The following is a 21,615-nucleotide window of genomic DNA, read 5'->3' as shown; positions in this document are numbered from 1 at the left end:
TTCTATCAAACTGAACAACAATTTATTTAATACAATCTACACTATATTTTTAGTGACCATCTTACATTTTTTTAATGAAAAATACAATGAACGTCTTTTCTAAAAAAAATAAAAAAAAATAAAAATGCTTTCAGTATACACACAAACTTCATAGAAATATGAAAATGATGTATGGTGAATGATATAGGACCTTTATACGGTGCGTGTCATTGTCTATCCCTCCCAGTCCCGTTTTCATCCGCGCCTAAACTTTTGCTAAAACGAAACTGAAAAGAACTGAGCTGTCCGAGGTGCTGAAATAACTGGGCACAAGCGACTGTGAGCAAATGCACTTATATTTGATTACATGAAACGATTTTATACGATTTTTCAGATTTTTTAAAGATGATTCAAACGTAATACCTAAGGACAAGATAGTACAGGATTCCTTAACGATTCGGGGTCCTAATGATTACATTAACGGTTCAAAAGCTGAGGAACATTTGTGAAAAAATGCATGCAGTTATATTAAACAAAATTCATTTTTTTTCGCTTTTATTATACATTCTCGTAAGAACAACAAATAACTACAATTTAGTCTTACGAACCTTAACAAAGTGAATTTGATTTTATCGAGTTACTAACTCCGAGAAATTCAGTGTTTTCGATTCATTTTAAAGAGTCACCTCATAAGGCACGGGAATTTGACTATATGCCGCATTGTGTATTTGTAGTTACTGAAGAGAATAGTCCCTTGTAAAGCTATTAGTTCGGGAGACTGATTAAACTATTCGAGCTGAGTGTTTTGATTTACCAAAAATAACCGGTTCAAGAGCTGCTCCTACATCTGACTTATTTAATCACGCTGATTCATTAAAAAGAACCGGTTCATTTTTTCATTCGTTCGTCAGTAGATACCGGTCACACTGTAGATTCAGTAGCGGTGTTGTGGTGTCGCTGATTAGTGCAGGAAACACTGTCAGGTGATAAACTGCACGTTCGTCAACCAGTATTTCTGAATGTGAACCGATTCTTGGTTCTCAACCCTAGCGATAAAGCAGAAGCATTTCGTTGCAGTCCGCAGAGAAAGCCAGGGATAGGAGGAGAGGCTGAGAGGGCGTGTGCGGGCGCGCGCGCGCGTTTGCGTGTGTGTGTGACAGACCCCTCCCATTCTCCACCTCTTACCAGCACAAATATTTACATTTCAAACGACATTTACTTCATCTTCACCCTGCTAACAATATTCATCTTTTAGAGAAGCATCAGAGAAATGAGACGCTGATCTGATGTTTTTCATTCCGGCGAGGACCAAAGCAAGGAGTCTGGCATCGTCATGTCGCTTGTGACATTGGGAATCGCAGGATTATGATGTTTTCTTGAATGTTGTGTCTCGTGGGAGGTTTCGGGATGGTATATGTGACGCCCTTAGGAAGCTGAAGACCCACTTTGAAAACAGCCTTTGTTTATTGTTTCGATCAAGATCATTTCAACAAACCGAGTAAAAATCATAATATTAAAGACATATATTCGCGTTAGGGTAGGATATCGATAGATCAATTGAAAATATACTGATTTTGGACATCAACTCAAGCCCGCAGTGATGCTTCAGTGTCTGGACTGACTTTTAATATGCGCACTCAGACGGAAAAGGAAACCTGGACATTTTAAATCATTGATCACTTGGAACAGATTCATAAACATAGACTAGCAACCATATCCCAGCTCAAGCTGACACCCAGATGTGAAAGTGATAGCGTTTCCTGGGCTTCCCTGATCTGAGGGATTACTTATTCGTCATAACAACAGAACAGTCTTCGGAGGGTCCATCATGCCCACCTCTCGGTCCGGCGCGTGCTCGGTGGAATACTGGGTCGATGGCTCGCGCCGAGATGCGACAGTGGAGGATTTCTATAACATGGGCCCAGAATTAGGCAGGTAAGTACATTACTTTATCCACTTTGCATTGGTTTTTATGTTATTGTGTAAATGCATGCGTACATGCACTGTAAATGTGATTATTGCAGGTCACCCTATATTGTTTGACACGGTTATTCTATACTGATACCTGATATGTAAACTAGAACCAATATTTAATTGTCTAATTTAATTGTTTTTGGCACAAATGATCATAAAGATTGCAACAATTAAAACATAATTGTAGCCTATTTTTTTAGAGGTTGACCGATAAAATCGGTTTGACCGATATACCTTTTTTTTTATTTTAACTTTTGTACTTAATCAGTTCTGCGAAAACGTCAGTGAAATATTTGTACACCATAAGTCAAATAAAAATGTCAAATATTCATAATACATATATTACGTTTCTTATGAAATATAAATACAATATAATTGCTTTTCATCCCTGTTGTGGCAGAAATAAACATGCAAGTTATTTTACCTGTGAACAGGTAAGCTGTTTCCTGGTGAACGTGATGCAATGGTGATGCTGAGAGATATACTTTAGAGATCCACCCCATGGCCACAAAAAAATAAAAAATTAATATTGATAAAACATTATCGGTTACATCGATTATTGGTCTGTTTTTATACTTAATTTGTATTTACCTGTATTTACATGTAACATGGATGCTCTAGTGTCAAATACTAACATGTCTGTCTATATGTGAGCAAGTGTTCAGGATTTGTGTGGTAATCAAGTGTTTATTTATTTATTTATTTATTTATTGACTGCTAATTAAGAGTCTTTGTTGCATGTAATTGTCGCAGTTAGGGATAGGTGGCGTCTAAACTAATTGAGCTAAAATGTAATCTCCCTTTAGTAAACTAATTATAATGCACTTAATTGCGCACATTAAGGAAGCACCCAGTCTTTGCAAATGTCAAAGTCTTTGCAAAAGGGCTCTAAAATGTCATCATTACCTCCCAGGATATGGGATGCAAAATGTTGAGCTGTTGATGCTGTTACCTGATTTCAGTCTGGCATCATGGTCATGTGAAATTCAGCAGAGAGAAGGACTTCTATGAGACTTATTTTCACAGAACAGTTTTTTTAATGTATCTAGTTGCATCGTGTGACTGTGAGTACTTTGAAGTCTATCGCTGATTATGTTGAGGACTGCTTGTCAGACACTGATTTGTTGAAGTGTTGGATAACAAGCTAGCACATAGAGAAATGATGGCCTTCTCTTCTATATAGTTATTTTTTTCAGTATTTTCTGTCATTATTTACACTGTTATTATTATTAGACTCAGTTGCCATGAACATATAAATGGTGATGGAGAGATAGAATATAGGTAAGAACCTCCATGACTAAATGAGCGGTGGAGGTCACAGTAGTGAAATGCCAAACCTTTTTTTTCTTTGAATGTCTTGGTCTTATTAGCACCTTCCAATCTGTCTCTTTATGCAATGTGTTTGTGTATGGTAATTGCTATGATACATGATTATCAAATTGTATTACTATATAAAGATTGCTTTTGTGTTAACCACCAGGGGTGCCACATCTGTTGTGTTTCGCTGTGAAGAGAAGCAAACTGAGAAACCTTACGCTGTGAAGGTCTTGAAGAAAACCGTGAGTTGAGCTGTGATCATAAAGATGTTTTCATTCTTCTTAAAATCCCAGAATGATTGTTATGTTGGTTGTGTCGTCAATTCAGATTGACAAGAAAATTGTGAGGACAGAGATCGGAGTCTTGCTGCGTCTCTCTCATCCAAATATTGTAAGATATTTATGTTCCTGGCAACATCACGTTGTTATGAAATATTCAATGTTCATTGTGTTCTGTGGGAATATAGATGGGCTTGTTCTGATGTTACTGTTCTCACTATGTTTTCATTCAGATTCGTTTGAAGGAAATTTTTGAAACGGAGACAGAGATCTTTCTTATCCTAGAGTTGGTCACAGGTGGAGAGCTTTTTGACAGGTATGATGAGCTTCATTAATGAGAGGCAAAAAAAATCTACTTCCACTGTATATACAAAATATCTGAATACCTTATGTTGTGTTCCACAGAAGCAATGTTATTTTGACATTATTTTTATGCAATCACAAAATTTCTTAATATCTCGATTATGACTTTTTTTCTAATTTTGTTTTCATATTTTGTCTGTTTTCAGATTTATTTTGTATTTCAGTTTTAGTTTTAGTAGTTGTAGTACTCCATCTTAATATATATATATATATATATATATATATATATATATATATATATATATATATACACTGTAAAAAAATTCTTGTTGTTTTTACAAAAACTTTTTGGCAGCTGTGGTTGCCAGAATAATTTGTAAACACATTTACGTCACACAGAAAACTGTAAACACATTTACGTCAAAAACTGTTAATTTTACAATATAAAGCTGTAATTTACAAACAAGAAAATGTGAATATAAACCAGTAAATTCAACAACACACAAAATTAAATCTGTTTTGTACCTTGAAAATACTGACAACCACCATAATAATAAAGATGGTACTGTATAAGAGAAAGCCACATGAAGTATCAAAGCTCATCACAAGTAGCTTCACCACAAGCAGAAGTATATATATATTAACATATAGAAGGTGCACATTTATGGAAACACAAAACACCATCATGGTAACACACGTGATACTTAAATAATGCAAAAAACTTTCATTAAGCAACAGAAGATGTAACATAAAGCTCAAATGTACATAACTGATAACAAGAACTATTTAAAAACATGATTATTTAAACAAAATACTTTCAAACGTGTAGTGTCACGCAGGGAATTCCGGGAATATCAGTTTACAGTTTTAGACTGTAAATTATACATCGATTTGTTCTTTTTTTTACTTCTAAAAGCTGTATAATTAACAGAATTTTACTGTAAATTTACATTAAATGCTTTGTTAGATCTTTTACAGTTTTTCCCTGTATATAGTACGGGAACTTACTGTTAACCTATTATCAGTTTTTTTCCGTAGCGTTTTTACAAAATTTTACAGTTAAAATTACACTTATTTTTTACAGTGTATATATATATATATATATATATATATATATATATATATATATATATATATATATATATATATATATATATAAAATTAAATTCAGCCTTAACTGTTTTAGTTTTAATTAACAATAACAACACTGCACAGAAGAAAGACAATCCAGATTTGGAACAACACGGAGGTCAGGAAATGATGGCATGGAAAACTCATTAAATAAGATAATATATAATGATCTTGCTACTTAAAGACTATCAAGCGATGATCTTCCACCATGTATTCATACGATGAGAGCCAAATGTTTCTCCTTAGATCCTACAGTGGTCTCCAGCACAGGAATCTAATTTATTCTTTACTGTCAACATCTCCTGGCTCAAGTTCTTACAGCTCAGTAGGCTTTCTATCTGTTCTTCTACCCAGCAGTGAGATGTAATTGAATGAAACAAGTTCCCGATAATTGGTTTAAGTGGGTTTGGTGCAGAGCAGGAGCAGGATGTGTGTGCCTACACACTGCTAAACAGAGCATTAAATGTTGCCAGATCCACACACAGAAGTCTAAACATCAGCTGCTCATGTCTTAAAACATATGATAGTATATATACATGCTGTGGATTGTTTTTTAATGATGATTTTGTCTCTGAAATGATTGTATGTTGTTTCAGGATTGTGGAGAGGGGCTACTACAGTGAGAGAGATGCAGCTCACGTTATCAAACAGATCCTGGAGGCTGTGGCGGTAAGACCAAATAAATCAAGGGATATAAAAATTGTGCTTTTCACCCTCACAGAGATTTTCTATTCATGTTTGAAAGGCTAGAAAGGCAATGTGCATATTTAGCCCTTAAAGAGGAACACAGCTTTTCCTGGCTCTTTTGAAGTAAAAGAGTCTGATGTACTGGGTAGACATACTTTTAAGGCCGCGTGTCCATTAAAGCATTTTTTCTCATGGCTAGTGTATTTTTTCTATTATTTTGCCAGGAGCATGACGAGGTGCGTTTTTTTATTTTTCTCACTGCCGAGAGCTGAAGAATGTTCAACCTTAGGAAATCTCAGTGCTCATCACTGTCACGTTTAATTCAGCCAGCCAATCATAGTGTAGGAGGGGCGGAACATATACCACTCCGACCAACCGTCCTGCTTGAATGACAATTAATCAACAATGGAGCAGTTAATATTGCTGGACTTTGGTGCTTTGGTGGACACACGGCCCACTATTCAAAATACAAAAGATGCAAAAATGCTGCTTTCAGAAATTGCCATGGTTTTGATGTTATAACTCATTTACATATTACTACCCAAGCTCAAATGCCAATGCCTTGTTAAACAGGGTCATATGATGTTGCTAAAAAGAACATTATTTTGTGTATTTGGTGTAATGAATTGTGTTTATGAGGTTTAAGGTTCAAAAAACATTATTTTCCACATACTGTACATTATTGTTTCTGCTCTATGCCCCGCCTTCTGAAACGCGTCGATTTTCACAAAGCTCATCATTCTGAAAACCGAGGTGTTTGCTGATTGGTCAGCTATCCAGTGCATTGTGATTGGCCGAATACCTCAAGCGTGTGACGGAAATGTAACACCCCTCATCATACTGTCATGCCTTGTCCCAGTCAGAACATAAGACAAAGACAATAAAACCCATTGAAAATGATATTAACCCATTATTTGTTGCATCCAGTGAGGACATAATTGCGGATTATAATTACTTATACGTTTTTTTTTACATGTTGCGTTGCACTGCACCGCATAATAAATATAAAACCATGTCTGCATTTGTGATCGGAGAAAAAAGACAAACGACAAGCGCTACTCTACACTGCTCAAAACTCAGGTTTGAATCATCAGTGAAAAATCCTTAGTCCACATTAAAGAGTAACAGCATGAATTATACATGTTGAAGTTTGATAATCATAAAAAAGATCATGTTTTCCACGTTCTTTAAAAAAGCATTTATGTTCAGAAAAAGAAAGAAACTCATTCAGGTTTAAAAACACTTTTTAGTTAGTAAATAGTGGTATAAAAATAAAACACTATGACAGAATTGACAGACAGCTGACAGAACTGTTATTTTTGGGTGAACTATTTAACCCTAATAAAACAACAAAACACAAAGAGAAAAATCGCTCACTGCTCTTGACTAAAGAAATTTAATACAGTTGGGTTTGGAATCAGTTCACATAGTATTTTATTTGTATATTTGTTCATTAAATTTCTTGAAAGCACTGTTTGTTTTATTTATATGTTTTTTGTAGCTGTAATGTGTATCTTTGTCTTTTTGTCATTTTTATCTTCGCCCTTTTTGTCTTTTTGTTACCTTGAAAGGCTTTTTCTTTATAATAGGGAAATTAGTTTGGCTATAATGTTCAGACAACATGCGAAATAGTAAAACCAACATGACAAAGAATCATGAAAAAATTGTGAATCGTGATATTCCTAAAAAACAAAATCAAGTCATTTGCACCACATTCTTTTGTCAATTTAACATTTTATTTTGGTGTCAATTTATTCAAATACTTTGAATATATCACTTAAATTCTTTAAAGGGGTCATAACATGAAGTTTTTGGTTTGTTTTATTATGTTCCCATTAGTGCAATTATAATATTACTATAGTTTTGGACGAAAAACGTAAGAATTTTATGTGATTTATTACCTTTTTTCACCCCGCTTCTCACCCCATCTGACTCAGACAGTCAGTTTTGGGGGTTTTCCCCTTTGAGAGTTCAGTGTATCTGCCCACTGTTATAATTGGCTGATGTCTTTTATCACAGGGCCTGAACATCACAGACTCTGAAAACAATATGCAAATAAACTAAGTAAAAGCACTGTGGTTATTCAATATGAATAAAACTGAAATTAACATTTTAAAAAGTAGTTTTTACATGAAATACATTACATTTTACATGAAATATTACACTTTGCGGTGTCGTTGTGGGGTCAGAGCGTCAATCATGGCAATGGCAAACTGCATGTGCGTTAATTCTGAGAAAGAGGGATCAGGTGTAAAAAAAAAAGCATCTCCAATATTTTGAATTTAGACTGCAAAACCTAGTTCAACCACTCGGTGTCAATCCTACATACGTCACCTTTAAGTATTTTAAGAGCGTAAGGAGACTGACTCGATCCTTCATTTATGGTGCCTCATGTGAGATGGGGGATCATCTCTTTTACATGGTTTGCTTGCTGTGACTCTGATTGGTGGAATTTTCTGTACAGCATCATAGTTAGTGTAGTTTCACACTGCAAATTCCACTTTTAAACATTAATATTTACAAAAACAGTTCAATGAATGCGAGCAGATGTGTTAATAAAAAGCATATACAGTCGATTAAAAGCCTCAGAACTCACAACAGGTCTGTCTTTAGAGGTCTATATTGTTCAAAATCATATGTGCATATGACTTCCTTCTTTCAGACAAATTCAGTTGGAGTTATTTTAAAAATGGCCTTTGATCTTTCAAGCTGTTGGATGCAGCTCAGCGGGTGTTGCACTGCATCGGTTCATGAGAAGTTTAATAAAAAGCTCATCCATTAAAAAAAGAGATCAAAACAAGAGATCAAAACAAAATAACGGTCACTAATAAGAAGTACAAAATGAAAAATGTCGGAGGATTTCGATATAAGCAAAGAGGAGACTGGTTTTCCTTTGCTAAAGTAATGAAACTTTGCTTCCTTCGCTCCTGTTAACAAACATTGGTTTTCACGAGACTTCACAAGACTGCTTCTGTTTTACATCAGGGAACACAAGCTAGATTAAAGTGATTATTACGTTTTGAATATGGATATTTTTCTTCCAAAACCTCATCGATTTGCTACAGGAGGCCTGTGTTTACCCCCTGGAGCCGTGTTTTTATTAAACTTTCTATCAAACTTCTCATGGACCGATGCAGTGCAACACCCGCTGAGTTGCATCCAACAGCTTGAAAGATCAAAGAAAACTTTTTCAATAACTCTGACTGGGTGAGTAATTTACGGACAAATTAAATTTTTTGGGTGAACGAACCCTTTAACTATGCTATAAAAGTCTTAAAGTACAATAGCCAAAAAAAAAAAAAAGTTTATTCATGAGGATCAGAGAGAGATTAGAAAATGTAGTGTAAAACAATCGTGAGCAACATTACAAGACCTCAGGGAAAAATTAATGCTACAAATAGTGCATAATACGGAGCCTTTAATCTGTGGTGAATAATATGTAGATAATATGACCAAATAGTATGATATGATGATGTGTGTCATGAGGGACAGCAGTTATTTTAATGCGTTCTCAGCTGAAGGATTATTGTGTGTGTGTTGGCGTGGCTGAACACATGTCCAGCGATGGGCTGAACGTGGAGGGGTTTGGATATGTGGGTCAGTCTTGTCGTCACTCAAAAGCGAACGGTAGAGTAAGCGGATATGTGTGCAGAGCTGCTAGTGAAAAATAATCTTCTCAGAACAAAAAAATAAAAAATATTGCATTTTTTTCCCTCAGCTTTTAATCTTCCTGAGCAGGAGGAATGTGGGCTGGCGTTACATAACAGCTCAGCAATCTGACAATGAAGCAACAATGTGGAGGCCACATTTATGTGTGGAATGTCGTTTCGATGTGTCCTGACCGGATCTGTTTAATCCTCATTGTCTATGACATAATCTGTAGGAGTTGATTGTGACCATGAGGTTTATGTATGTGCAATTGTGCATATATAACGATTTTGGCAAATCTTCGTATTTGTATCTGACTTGTTTTCATCAGGGCCTCAGTAGCTCAGGGCTGGGTGATATGACCAAAAATATTATCACAGTAATTTATTTTCCATATCGTACAATGTCACTACTGATCACAGTATTTATTTACCAATAATTGGGTATGGAGCGCTTTCAACATGTTTTTTAGACCTTGAAAATTAATGTAAACATAACTTGTTTGTCCACAATTAAACTCCACAGAGTAGCTAAGCTACCTTTATAATTTAATTTGAAATCTGTTTTTCTCTTTTTTTCTAAATAATGTGTTTTTCATTTTATTTTATTTTCTGGATTCTGTGCTACTCTCAGGGTTACAAACTTTTCTGTTGTGTTCATTTCGGTTCCTGTTCTCCTGCCTTGTTTAGTTCTGATTAGCTCATCATCAATGGTAACCTTTTACTCTCATGTGTTTCATCATTTATACTCCGTGCTTTATTCAGTTCTTTTGCCGGTTATTTGTTATGCCTACATTTGTGTTTGTGCTACCCCTGCCTTGTTTGCGCTTGGATTTATGATTAAAAGACTTTTCTGGAATCCTTTGTTGTGTGCTCTTTACAGCACCATAACATTACAGCTTTATTATTAAATATTAAATTTTATTTATTAATATTTAACTATTAAATGTATCATAAAAAATGGTGGCTAATGAAATAAATTATTACAATGCTAACAGTTTAGGTAATCTTTTGAAATGTAATCAAATGAAAATATAACAATTAATGTCATTTTTTTTTTTTTTTGTCAAATAAGATGGTAATGTTTTCTCTTGGTTCTTGGTTCTAAATAAATGCGACTAATAGTCCAGTGCCGACTTATATGTGTTTTTTTCCTCATCATGACGTATTTTTGGACTGATGCGACTTATACTTAGGTCCGACTTATAGTCCAAAAAATACGGTAAGAAATTATAGTATAAAATAGTAATGTATTTCTGTCATAATTTCTTCAGGGTAAGCCAAACTTATTGTGTTGGTTTGTTGTGAAGCCCCTCTGAATGTTTGATGGTAGTTTTCTGATATGTAATGGTGTAAAGCTGATGAAGTGACTCTCGGAGCAGCTTTGGAGATGAATTTAATTTCACGTATATTGAGAAAGCAGGTGTTGAAAACAACGTGAGCATCATGTGTTTGAGCTTGTGTAGTAGAAACAACTACACCACTCCTTCACAGAGAGACACACAGAACATGCAGACATATAAACCACATGCACTGACTGACCATTCATTTCTGCTGTGTGATCAGCTGTTAGATTAATCCATATCAAGTAAAAATGATAATTTTTCTTGACAATCATTATCATTCTGATTGACATATTGTATCACAATTGCAGCCTGAGATCGTGTATCACCCAGCTCTAGCTCAGCTCAGCTCAGCTAGCTCATAAATCCTATATTGACTTGATAAACCACCTAGCAACCACTGAGTACCCTAACAACTGCATAGCAACCTGCTTAATAGTCACATCACTTTGGCAATCACAAAGCAGCACTCTGGCAAACACTTAGTGTGAGCGTGAACTCATATTTTCTTTAGAATTTTCGACTCATATTTTCTTTAGAAAATGTAAACGTCTGGCTTTGTTTTTAATTTGCTAAATCATTTATGATTGAAACTTAAACATCAAATAAAAATAAACCGTCTTAGCCCTGTTCAGACCATCAAACAGAGCATTTAATTAAATGTTTAAAGAACTCCAGAAGCTTATTTCGAACATATGAGTCTGTAGTAGGACTGACTCATCTCCGGTTTTCACACTAGTCATGTGTTAAAACACAGTGACTCCTGCCGCCTTCAATTTACACTTTGTCATCTGCCAAACACTTTCTGTACTTCGTCGAGTTCTGCTGGGCTCACATTTAGCAGGAAATCATTGTCTCCTATTTTTGGAATTGTGTTAAAGGAACAACATCTGTCTTGTGCATATGAACACAAAATTAATTAACACGGCCTGACACCGTATGAGTCATCCCCGCTCTAATCAGACTGCAGATCACAGACGCCCATGCCCTGATAATGGAGAACGACCCCATGATCTCAACAGAGTGCTAGAAAAACCACTTCAGGGAAGAAAGGAGGTTTGAAAGGTTCAGGCATCTCTCATCCCAGAGACAGTCTGCAATTCACAGCGCTAATATGTCTGTATGTTCTGCATCACTGTCTGGAGCCAAGAGATGATTTGTTAAAGAAGTAGTTCAGCCAAAAATTACAATTCTGTCATTATTCTTTCAAGCCTTTCCAAACTCGCATGACTTTCTTTCTTCTGTGGAACACAGGTGGAGAAGTTTTGAAGAATGTACAATTCTGTCTTTTACAAGACAAGAGCTATGATCCATAAATCTTTTGCACTATGTTCCCAAATTTCTCTGAAATATATGAGGAACAGACTGAAAATTTACATTATTATTCCTATAAGGTCAATCTAGATCTATTTAAAGAATCACTTGACCTTGAGTTTAATTGAACCTTAGGTAATGTGTTCAGTTCCCAGGGAATGCATTAACTGATACAAATGCATATTTTGAATCATTAACATATATAATTTATAAAAATTCATAATTGATAAAATTATGATTATTGTAATTTTTGTAAATTGAAATTAAATCACATATAAACAAACGTAAACATTTTAATTTAACTAGTTCACATTGAGAAATAAAACTAAAGCAATATTTAAAACAATAATTAAAAAAATACAAAAACACAATACACAATCACTAAAACTTTAAATTAAATAAAAATTGAAATAAAAATTGAAATAGAATCTCATTGATAATAATAACACTGTCGTGAATATAATGTATTGTCACTGTCGATAAAAATGTCTTTAAAATATATGCTTTTAGAAATGTGGAAAAAAGTCTAAAAGTTTAGTAAAAACTCATCTATTTGTTGAGTTCAACTCACTAATTTTCCATTCAAATCTAAATGAAATTTCACCCTGTCTGTTTTCTAAATACATGTTATTGATCTTATTGTGAATGATATATACTTTCATCATGTGTAATAACTCCGTTTTCTGGTGAAACTAGTCCCTTTCTTTCAATCAACTGCAAGCTCACATACAGATCTGCCTCAATCCAATTAACAACCAATGGATAGTACCACATTCCTGCCAAAAAATTTTTTTCTTTTTCAAAAATCTTTTTGACTCAGATTTACTTTACAATACAGAAGAAAAGACTGAACCACAGTGCTGTTTCATTCAAAGCTAGACCATTTATTGTAAATGCAAGAAAAGAGCAACCAGGACATTCTTAAAAATGTTTCCTTTTATGTTCCACAGAAGAATGAAATCATGAAGGTTTGGTGAATTGATGAGAACAGAGAACTATCCCTCTTATGTTTGTCTTTGCCTTCATGACAGCTGTGTTAACAGAGAACTGTTCCAGACCGTCTCAGTGAACTCATCTTCCCCACCTACACTCCATCAGGACTTCAGAGAACAGAGGATGTCATCAGCAGTCACACGCAATCAGACACACACACATGCTCTTAGAGCTGCATAATAAGTCTTAATCAATTCATTAAACATAACAAATTACCTATTAGAGCAGCTTTACTAAATGGGGGATGGTGGAGGCTTTGCAGAAATGCTGATTACTCTCTGAGATGAAGAAAAATCAAAATTTTTCAATGGTGCTACAATCGCATTTGGCAGGTTTTTACTTTTGACCCAGTTAATCCATGATGCTCCTTTCATGATTTAGCGAAATCCCGCAGATTCCATTGAAATTCACCAAGGAAACTTTGTCTTAAAGGGATAGTTCACATAAAATGGAAAATTGTGTCCTCATTTACTCACCCTTATGCCTTATGTTCAAAACCTGTATGACTTACTTTTTTCTTCATGTGGAATAAAAAAGAAGATCATTTAAGGAATGTTTTGAACGCATTTGTCTATATAATGAAAGTCAGTGAGTCAAATGTTGTTTTGGACCTCCTGGTCGTGATACCTCTGTTTGGTCTCTGTTGCAGTACTTACATGAGAATGGAGTTGTTCACAGAGACCTCAAACCAGAAAATCTCCTTTATGCTGACTTGTCAATAGATGCACCTCTTAAGATAGGTAACAAACTGTATCTTTTTACACTTGAACTGTGAACTCTTTCATTGATGAATGGGTTTTATTGATTCAATCTTTTCTGTTATGTCCACAGCTGACTTTGGTCTTTCTAAAATAATCGATGAGCAAGTGACGATGAAGACAGTATGTGGGACCCCCGGCTACTGTGGTGAGTCAAAATTTTATAAAAGACATTATTTGTGTTGCGTTTTAAGCACCCTCTTACTGATTTCCTTATTTTTACACGCACTACTAATATAAAAGTCATTTAGATCTCCACAAGCAAGCACATTCCAGTGAATGACTAATAAAGTTTCATCAGCCAATTCATTTGCAATCATTTGGCTCTGTTCTCACATCCACTCAGCTCCTGAGATCCTCAGAGGAAATGCTTATGGTCCTGAGGTTGACATGTGGTCGGTGGGAGTCATCCTTTATATTTTGTGAGTAATACATTAATGTATATTCATTTAGTGGACGGTTTTATCTGACTTGCAAATGCATAATATTCTGGTATTTCTCTGTAATATGCCATATACCATATTAATGTATTTTTTGATCTCCTGTATTATTTTCACTCTTGTGTTTCCACTTCACTTCATTTATTCAAATTATAAATTGATTTTTCTATGCCATCTGCTTCTGTTCTTGGTTTCTCCACCCTCAGGCTGTGTGGGTTTGAACCATTTTTCGATCCAAGGGGGGATCAGTACATGTACAGTCGCATTCTGAACTGTGATTACGAGTTTGTCTCCCCCTGGTGGGATGAAGTGTCTCTCAATGCAAAGGATCTGGTGAGTACCACGTGCTCACACACCATTATTGTCCTGTTTGTAATGCTGATGATGTTCATGGACTGATGATTTATTTTAAATGAGATGAGAGAGAACAGTATCTCCATCAAATATCAACAGGAACCACATCATATGCTGATTTGATTATTCAGTCATCTGAGCTTTCTGGCTCTTTGTTTATTCACTGTTAGCTGTTGGTTATGTTTGTTTGATGTCGTCTGTAGGTTAGTAAGCTCATAGTGCTGGACCCTCATAAACGTCTCACAGTCAAACAGGCTCTGGAGCACCCATGGGTGCTTGGAAAAGTAGCACGGTTCTCCCACATGGACACAACACAAAGAAAACTACAGGAATTTAATGCTCGACGCAAATTAAAGGTCAGCAACCAATAGCTCCTTTGGCTATGATGAAAAGAGTGTCCACAATAAAGAAAAATAAAATCTTTTTTTAGAAATGTCCTCTTTGTATTGAAGTTGCTTTTTAATTTTAATTTTAATAAATTCATATTTCAATATTTTATTAACTTTTATACCTTTTCTTAAGAAATGTTTAAATGATTTGTACCTTGCATGCATTTATGTGTATATTTAAGTGTAAATCATTAAATATCTTTTTCAAGGTATATGGTATTTTCATCAGGAATTATTAAATCATTAATAAGTATAATAAGTTACCTTTATTTTTTTTTATTTATTTTTTTGCATTTTGGCAGATAACTTTAGGGAAAAACAATTATGTCATTGACTTTAGTGGGGAATTTCACCCAGAAATGAAAATTCTGTCATCATGTACTCACCCTTGAGTTGTTCCAAAATTGTATTAGTTTATTTTGTGTAACATTAAATAGGATATTTTGAAGAATGTTGGTAACCAAAGAGTTGTTGGTCCCCATTGACTTCCATTGTATGGGAGAAAATACTGTGGAAGTCAATGGATCCCAGCAACTGTTTGGTTACCCACATTTCTAAAAATAACTTAATTTTCTGTTCAACATAATTCATACAGATTTGGAACAACTTGATGGTGAGATGACAGGATTTACATTCTTGAGTCCCTTATAATAAAATTTTGTTAAATGTAGGATGCTATGCTGTTCAAGAATATGATTTCTGTGCTTTTTACGAGCAGAATCAGGAGTATTTTACTGAACCAGTGCACATTACTCAGGAGTTTCTCCATCTATAGGCTGCTATGAAAGCTGTGGTCGCCACAAGCCGGATGCACGAGGGCTCACGGCGGCGGACGGACAGCTGCGAAATGCCTAATGCAGACAAGACCTCGCGTCAGAGCAGCATACAGAAGGACAACACAGTGGATTCTCAAAGAGAGCCCATTCCCATTAAAGAGGGACCTGAGCAGGCTGAAGATGGTGCCCTGAGTCCCTCATGTCCCCCCCTCCACCTCACCCATAAATCTAAACCTTCTGTCCTATCTGGGCCCATGCCCACTCGCCCACCCCTCATAGCAGAGGGTCACAGACAGACCTCCGTCCTTCCAAAGGCTCCAGTGGTTCGGCCCAGGGTGCCCAAGAAGAGCTGCTCAGTGGATCCGGGAGGCAAACACGAGCCTTCGCCGGTGAGCACCAGCCCACCCAGTCCCAAGAACCTCAGTAATGGTTTCTCCATGAGTGTGGAGGCAGGCGGCAGTACGGCAGAATGTCAGTAGCCTGGATGATCTATAGATTAGGATTCTCACGGAAGACAAAGGAGGATAAAGACAATGCTTTAAAATACACTGAGAATTTCTTCTTCTCCTCTTCCACTTTTGCCATGTGATATTTTGATACTGGACTGACTGTTTCTTAAAGCTCTTCGTATAGAGGCATGCGGCTTTAAAGGCAACTGTAGGTTAGCGACACAGCAAACATAGCTGTTTTCTCTTTGCACAAGCAGTGTGGATAAGATTGTCTCTCATCTGAACTGAAATCCATGTTGCTCTTTCTTCATTTGCTATCATATGCAACTGTTCATACAGTCTTATTCTCTCTCTAAATTTAATGAGGATCATGTATCTTTGATGTTGTGATAATATATGTTTGGTTAGGAATGACTGCTAAAAGACCCTTAAATTTGTATTGCATACACTATTCATGAAATTAATATATATAGATAAATATATGTATAAAGTGTATCTTTATGTCTTTTCCCCCCAACTTAATTCAACCTTTTTGTATTAGCACATTTCAAAAAAATGCTTCAATGGTTTCTAAAAGCTCAGACTAATGGAAGGATATGACAGAATGCCGCAGTCAAGGATTATGTTTTTCTCGGCTCATCTTTGGCAGTTTATCGCCCATCAAATCGAATTGATGTCATTCAGGGTTACCACACTGATGTCAAATTCAGTCTCTCTTAAACATCTGGGAATGTTTTATTGAAATCGCACCTAACCTGCCGCTGTACTATGAGAAATCTTCTATATGAGGTGGAATTAAAACAACTTCCGCAGTATGCTTCAGCCACACTGTCTACCTCTTCTACTGTACTGGAAATTCTGCAGAGATCTACTCTTGGGATCGAAGGCATGGAAGAAAATTTTTCAATGTTGAAGGGCTGTTTTTGGTGAACTTAATGTAGGCTAAATTGATCTGCCTCTATGTAACTGCATTGCAGAAAGTATATATTATACAGTTGCTTCTCTCATTCTACTTTATTTTGATCTTTGCTAAACAAGAATGCTTTGTGCTGACATTAACTGTAGCCTAATTAGACATCACTGGAACACTACGGTTATGTATGAAATGTGTTGGGGAGTAACTAGTTACATGTAACAGTTACTGAGAAAAAAAATCAAATTACAGGTACTTATGAAAATGTTAAAACATCTGATTAATTTCTGTAAAAAGCTAGGAAATGTCAGTTGAATAACATTAATTTATTGCTTTGCCTGTTTTTGATGTGCATTGTGTCTCCAGCCATTTAAAGGCCGTTTAGTAAAGCAATGCTATTCTGCTGCTTTCAACTGGTTCTCTTGTTTGAATTCACAGTGAAACACATCTGCCAATTCCATCGATCCACATTGCAGCTGAAAGCTCCAGGATACAAACTGTCTGAGAGTTGCCACCAGCGCAAGTGATAAAAATGTGTTCCAGTGCTGGAAATGTAAAAGTCAGTTCATCCAGAAATTCGAAATGGGCAGAAATATAACAGTTCATTGCAAAATATGTGAGAATGCCTCTTGTATGATGAATTTTAACCTTAATCGCAACCTAGTGGACAAATCTCTCTAGTTTTGACTTGCAAAATAGAGCTATTTAACTAAACAATGATTGACCATTAAATATAACTATTAAAAAAAAAACAATACAATGGGTGTTACAGATTCATTGGTGGAGTCTGTTTCAGTTGCCAGTGAATATGAAACTAGAATTTATTCTTGCTTCTGATATTGAGAAATGTGAAAATGGTGTCCCTTCACACACACATAGTGGTAAAACGAATAGTATGTAGATGTTTACTATTTTTATATCAATAAGAAGAAAAACATGTTTTTTACTACTGTAAAATTATCTAGAATTGTGTTTTTCGCTTGAATATAACTAAATATGTGTTTTTTTTTTTTAGGTTAAATGTTTGAAAAATTATTAAAAGCTGAAAACATAGAAATTTAGAAAAAAGTAATCAAATGTAATCAGTTAAATTACTTTCATAAAGTAGATACTTATGTTCCTTGGGTAATTTGTAATCTATAACCTATTACATTTCCAAAGTAAACTTTCCAACACTGTGTATGAATAGTATTAATATTTTGCACTTGATTCTGTGTTCACCTGCAAGCCGGTGTATATTCTGTTGCAGATTAATAAATCATACTATCAGATGCTTTAATAGGAGTCTAAGAAAGGCTATTTATTGACCTCAGTGTTTCTAATATTTTGTCCCTAACTGGCAGCACAATATTGTAAGACACTAAATCTGTAGGCCAGTGTAAAAAAAAATGGAATGGATTTTTTTTCCTGATAAATATATATATATGTATATAAATAATAATAAAAATGCTTCTACTGATGTTAATTTAGATTTTTTTTTTATCATTAAAAGTTAATGATACAAAATATGAACTGAATTTTAAGTCAGAGTGTAATAATCTGAATATGTCAAACTGATTACATAAAATGACAAATTTACATAAAATGTATTACATCATTATCAAAAAAGAATGTATAGAACGATTACAACTCTCCCACCTCACCATGTTATGCATAATATGTGTAATTTATGCATAGGCTTATATGCATACGTTTTAATAATAATACTTTTTTAACAAATAACAAATACAGGTGCATCTCAAAACATTTGAAAATCATGAGAATGTTCTCAATTTTTTTGTAATTTAATTAAAAAAAGGAAACTTTTTTAAATTCTAGATTCATTGCACACAAACTAAAATATTTCAAGAGGTTTTTTTAATCCTGATGGTTATGACTTACAGCTTAGGAAAATAAAAAAATTCAGTATCTTAAAAAATGTGAATATTTTCTCAAAGATCAATCAATAATAATAATAAAAAGACTTACAAGACAGAAATGTTCAGGATCTCCAAAGTAGGTTTAATTATGCACTCAATACTTGGTTGGGGCTCCTTTTGTATGAATTACTGCTAGTGTGGCATGGCATGGGAGCGATCATCCTGTGGCACTGCTGAGGCTTTACTGAAGCCCAGGTGGCTTTGATAGCGGCCTTCAGCTCCTCTGTATTGTTTGTCAGATGTTACTTATCTTCTTCACAATACCCGTAGATTATCTGTGAGGTTCAGGTCAGGAGTTGGCTGGCCAATCAATACAGTAATATCATGGTAAGCAAACCACTTGGAAGTGGTTTTGGGACTGTGGGCAGGTGCTAAAGTCCTGCTGCAAAATGAAATCAGCATCTCCATAAAGCTTGTCAGCAGATGGAAGCATAAAGTGCTCGAAAATACTATCTCCAAGTAGATGGCTGCATTGACTTTGGTCTTTTGACCATTCTTCCTCCAGACTTCAGACCTTGCTTTCCAAATGAAATCCTAAATTTACTCATCATCTGAAAAGAGGACTGTGGACCACTGAGCAACAGTCAAATTATTTTTCTCCTTACCCAGATGAAATGCTTCTGCCGTTTTTTTCTGGTTCAGGAGTGCCTTGGTTCTAGGAATCTTTATTTATTTTTATATTTAAATGGGGATTCATCTCATTTATCACCAGTAAAATATGGAGTGCCACAAGGATGTGTCCTAGGTCCTCTTCTATTTTCAATATACATGTTGCCCCTTTGTAATATTATTAGAAAATACGAGATTAGTTTCCACTCTTATGCTGATGATACTCAACTATATATCTCAACGAGACCAGATGAAACTTCTAAATTATCTAAGCTAACAGAGTGTGTTAAAAATGTAAAAGATTGGATGACCAATAATTTTCTCCTATTAAATTCAGATAAGCCAGAGATATTACTTATTGGACTAAGAAAAACAGTCCACAGAATCTAGTAGACTACAATTTGCAACTAAACGGATGTACTGTTACTTCCTCTACATGCAGTCAATGCATGGGTGTTATATTAGACACCAATTTGTCTTTTGAAAACTATGTTTCCCATATTACAAAAACAGCATTCTTCCATCTTAGAAACATTGCCAAGCTACGAAAATTGTTATCTGTTTCTGATGCAGAAAAGCTAGGTCATGCATTTATGACCTCTAGACTGGACTATAATGCACTTCTTTGTGGTTGTCTAGCATCTTCAATAAACAAGCCACAGGTAGTCCAATATGCAGCGGCTAGAGTCCTTGCCAGGTCAAGAAAATATGATCATTTTCCACCAATCCTAGAGTCTCTGCACTGGCTACCTATTAGGTTCCGTCAGATACAAATTATTATTACTTACCTATAAGGAACTAAATGGTTTAGCTCCTGTGTAACTAACTAGCCTTATAGCACACTGCAACCCATAACGCTCCCTAAGGACACAAAACGCTCGACACAAAATGCTGCTCTCTGTTTAAATTTAGACTAAAAACACATTTCTTTCGCCAAGCATTCAAATAATGCATCTCATAATTTGTGACTGCAGTTGTATCTGATCAAATGCGCAATCTTATTCTTTAGCTTGGGTTGGAACAGCAGCTACGCTTATTATGTCTCTGTTTGTTTCTCTGTTTTGACAGAGGATTTACATCCCGTGGTAACTAGGATATCCTCAAGCTCCAGTCTGGATCCAGAACACCTGAGAAGAGATGAAGCCAGCCCCTCAGAGGACCTCAGATGATGCCAAACCTGAAACAACATACAGAACCAACAAATATTGCTTCTTACTATGTGTTCATCGTCTGGTTGACTATGTCTTTTATCAATTTTTCAGAAAATTCCTATCATATGCACATAAACTGACAGTCACCACTACTAGGGGAAGTCGTGGCCTAGTGGCTAGAGAGCTTGACTCCTAACACTAAGGTTGTGGGTTTGAGTCTTGCACTGGCAATACCACGACTGAGGTGCCCTTGAGCAAGTCACTGAAACCCCCAACTGCTCCCTGGGTGCTGCAGCATAAATGGCTGCCTACTGCTCCGGGTGTGTGTGTGTTTGTGCACTTTGGATGGGTTAAATGCAGAGCACGAATTCTGAGTATGGGTCACCATACTTGGCTGTATGTCATGACACTTTTTTTAAGCTACTACTAAATATTGTAGATACTTAATTGTCTGTAAAGTTGTTTTGCAATGATTTTTATTGCCCTTTTCCTGAAGACGTCTGAGTGTGATGACTCTTGATGCGCTGACTCTGGCTTCAGTCCACTCCTTGTGAAGCTCTCCCAAGTTCTTGAATCGGCTTTTCCTGACAATCTTCCCAAGGTTGTTGTCATCCCTGTTGCGTGTGCACCTTTTCCTACCACACTTTTTTCTTCTAGTCAACTTTCTATGAATATATTTTGATACAGCACTCTGTGAACAGCCAGCCCTTTCAGCAATGACCTTCTGTGGCTTACCCTCCTTGTGGAGGGTGTTGATGATTGTCTTCTGGACAACTGTCAAGTCAGTAGTCTTTCCCATAATTGTGGTTGTATGTTCTAAACTAGCCCAAGAGATACACCGTATTTATACTCAAAATTAATCAAACTAATCAAGCTCAAAATGGAATATTC

At 35.6% G+C, this 21,615-nt stretch overlaps 1 protein-coding gene across 1 annotated transcript; it reads left to right on the top strand.

Moving 5' to 3' along the window:
- The first annotated feature begins 1,151 nt into the window (after positions 1-1,151).
- On the top strand, positions 1,152-18,324 carry LOC128022492 (calcium/calmodulin-dependent protein kinase type IV-like). The gene is made up of 11 exons (XM_052610125.1): positions 1,152-1,914; positions 3,434-3,512; positions 3,598-3,660; positions 3,782-3,864; positions 5,579-5,651; positions 13,616-13,706; positions 13,798-13,872; positions 14,071-14,146; positions 14,371-14,497; positions 14,722-14,874; positions 15,683-18,324. Exons 1-11 carry the CDS (start codon positions 1,808-1,810, stop codon positions 16,160-16,162), a joined length of 1,407 nt encoding a protein of 468 aa, XP_052466085.1. The 5' UTR covers positions 1,152-1,807; the 3' UTR covers positions 16,163-18,324.
- Positions 18,325-21,615: the final 3,291 nt, after the last annotated feature.

The sequence above is a fragment of the Carassius gibelio genome, chromosome A11 (genome assembly GCF_023724105.1).
Source record: "Carassius gibelio isolate Cgi1373 ecotype wild population from Czech Republic chromosome A11, carGib1.2-hapl.c, whole genome shotgun sequence".
NCBI classification, from domain to species: Eukaryota; Metazoa; Chordata; class Actinopteri; order Cypriniformes; family Cyprinidae; genus Carassius; species Carassius gibelio.
The sequence above is the reverse complement of the archived record's forward strand: the minus strand, read 5'-3'. Positions and strand labels throughout refer to the sequence as shown.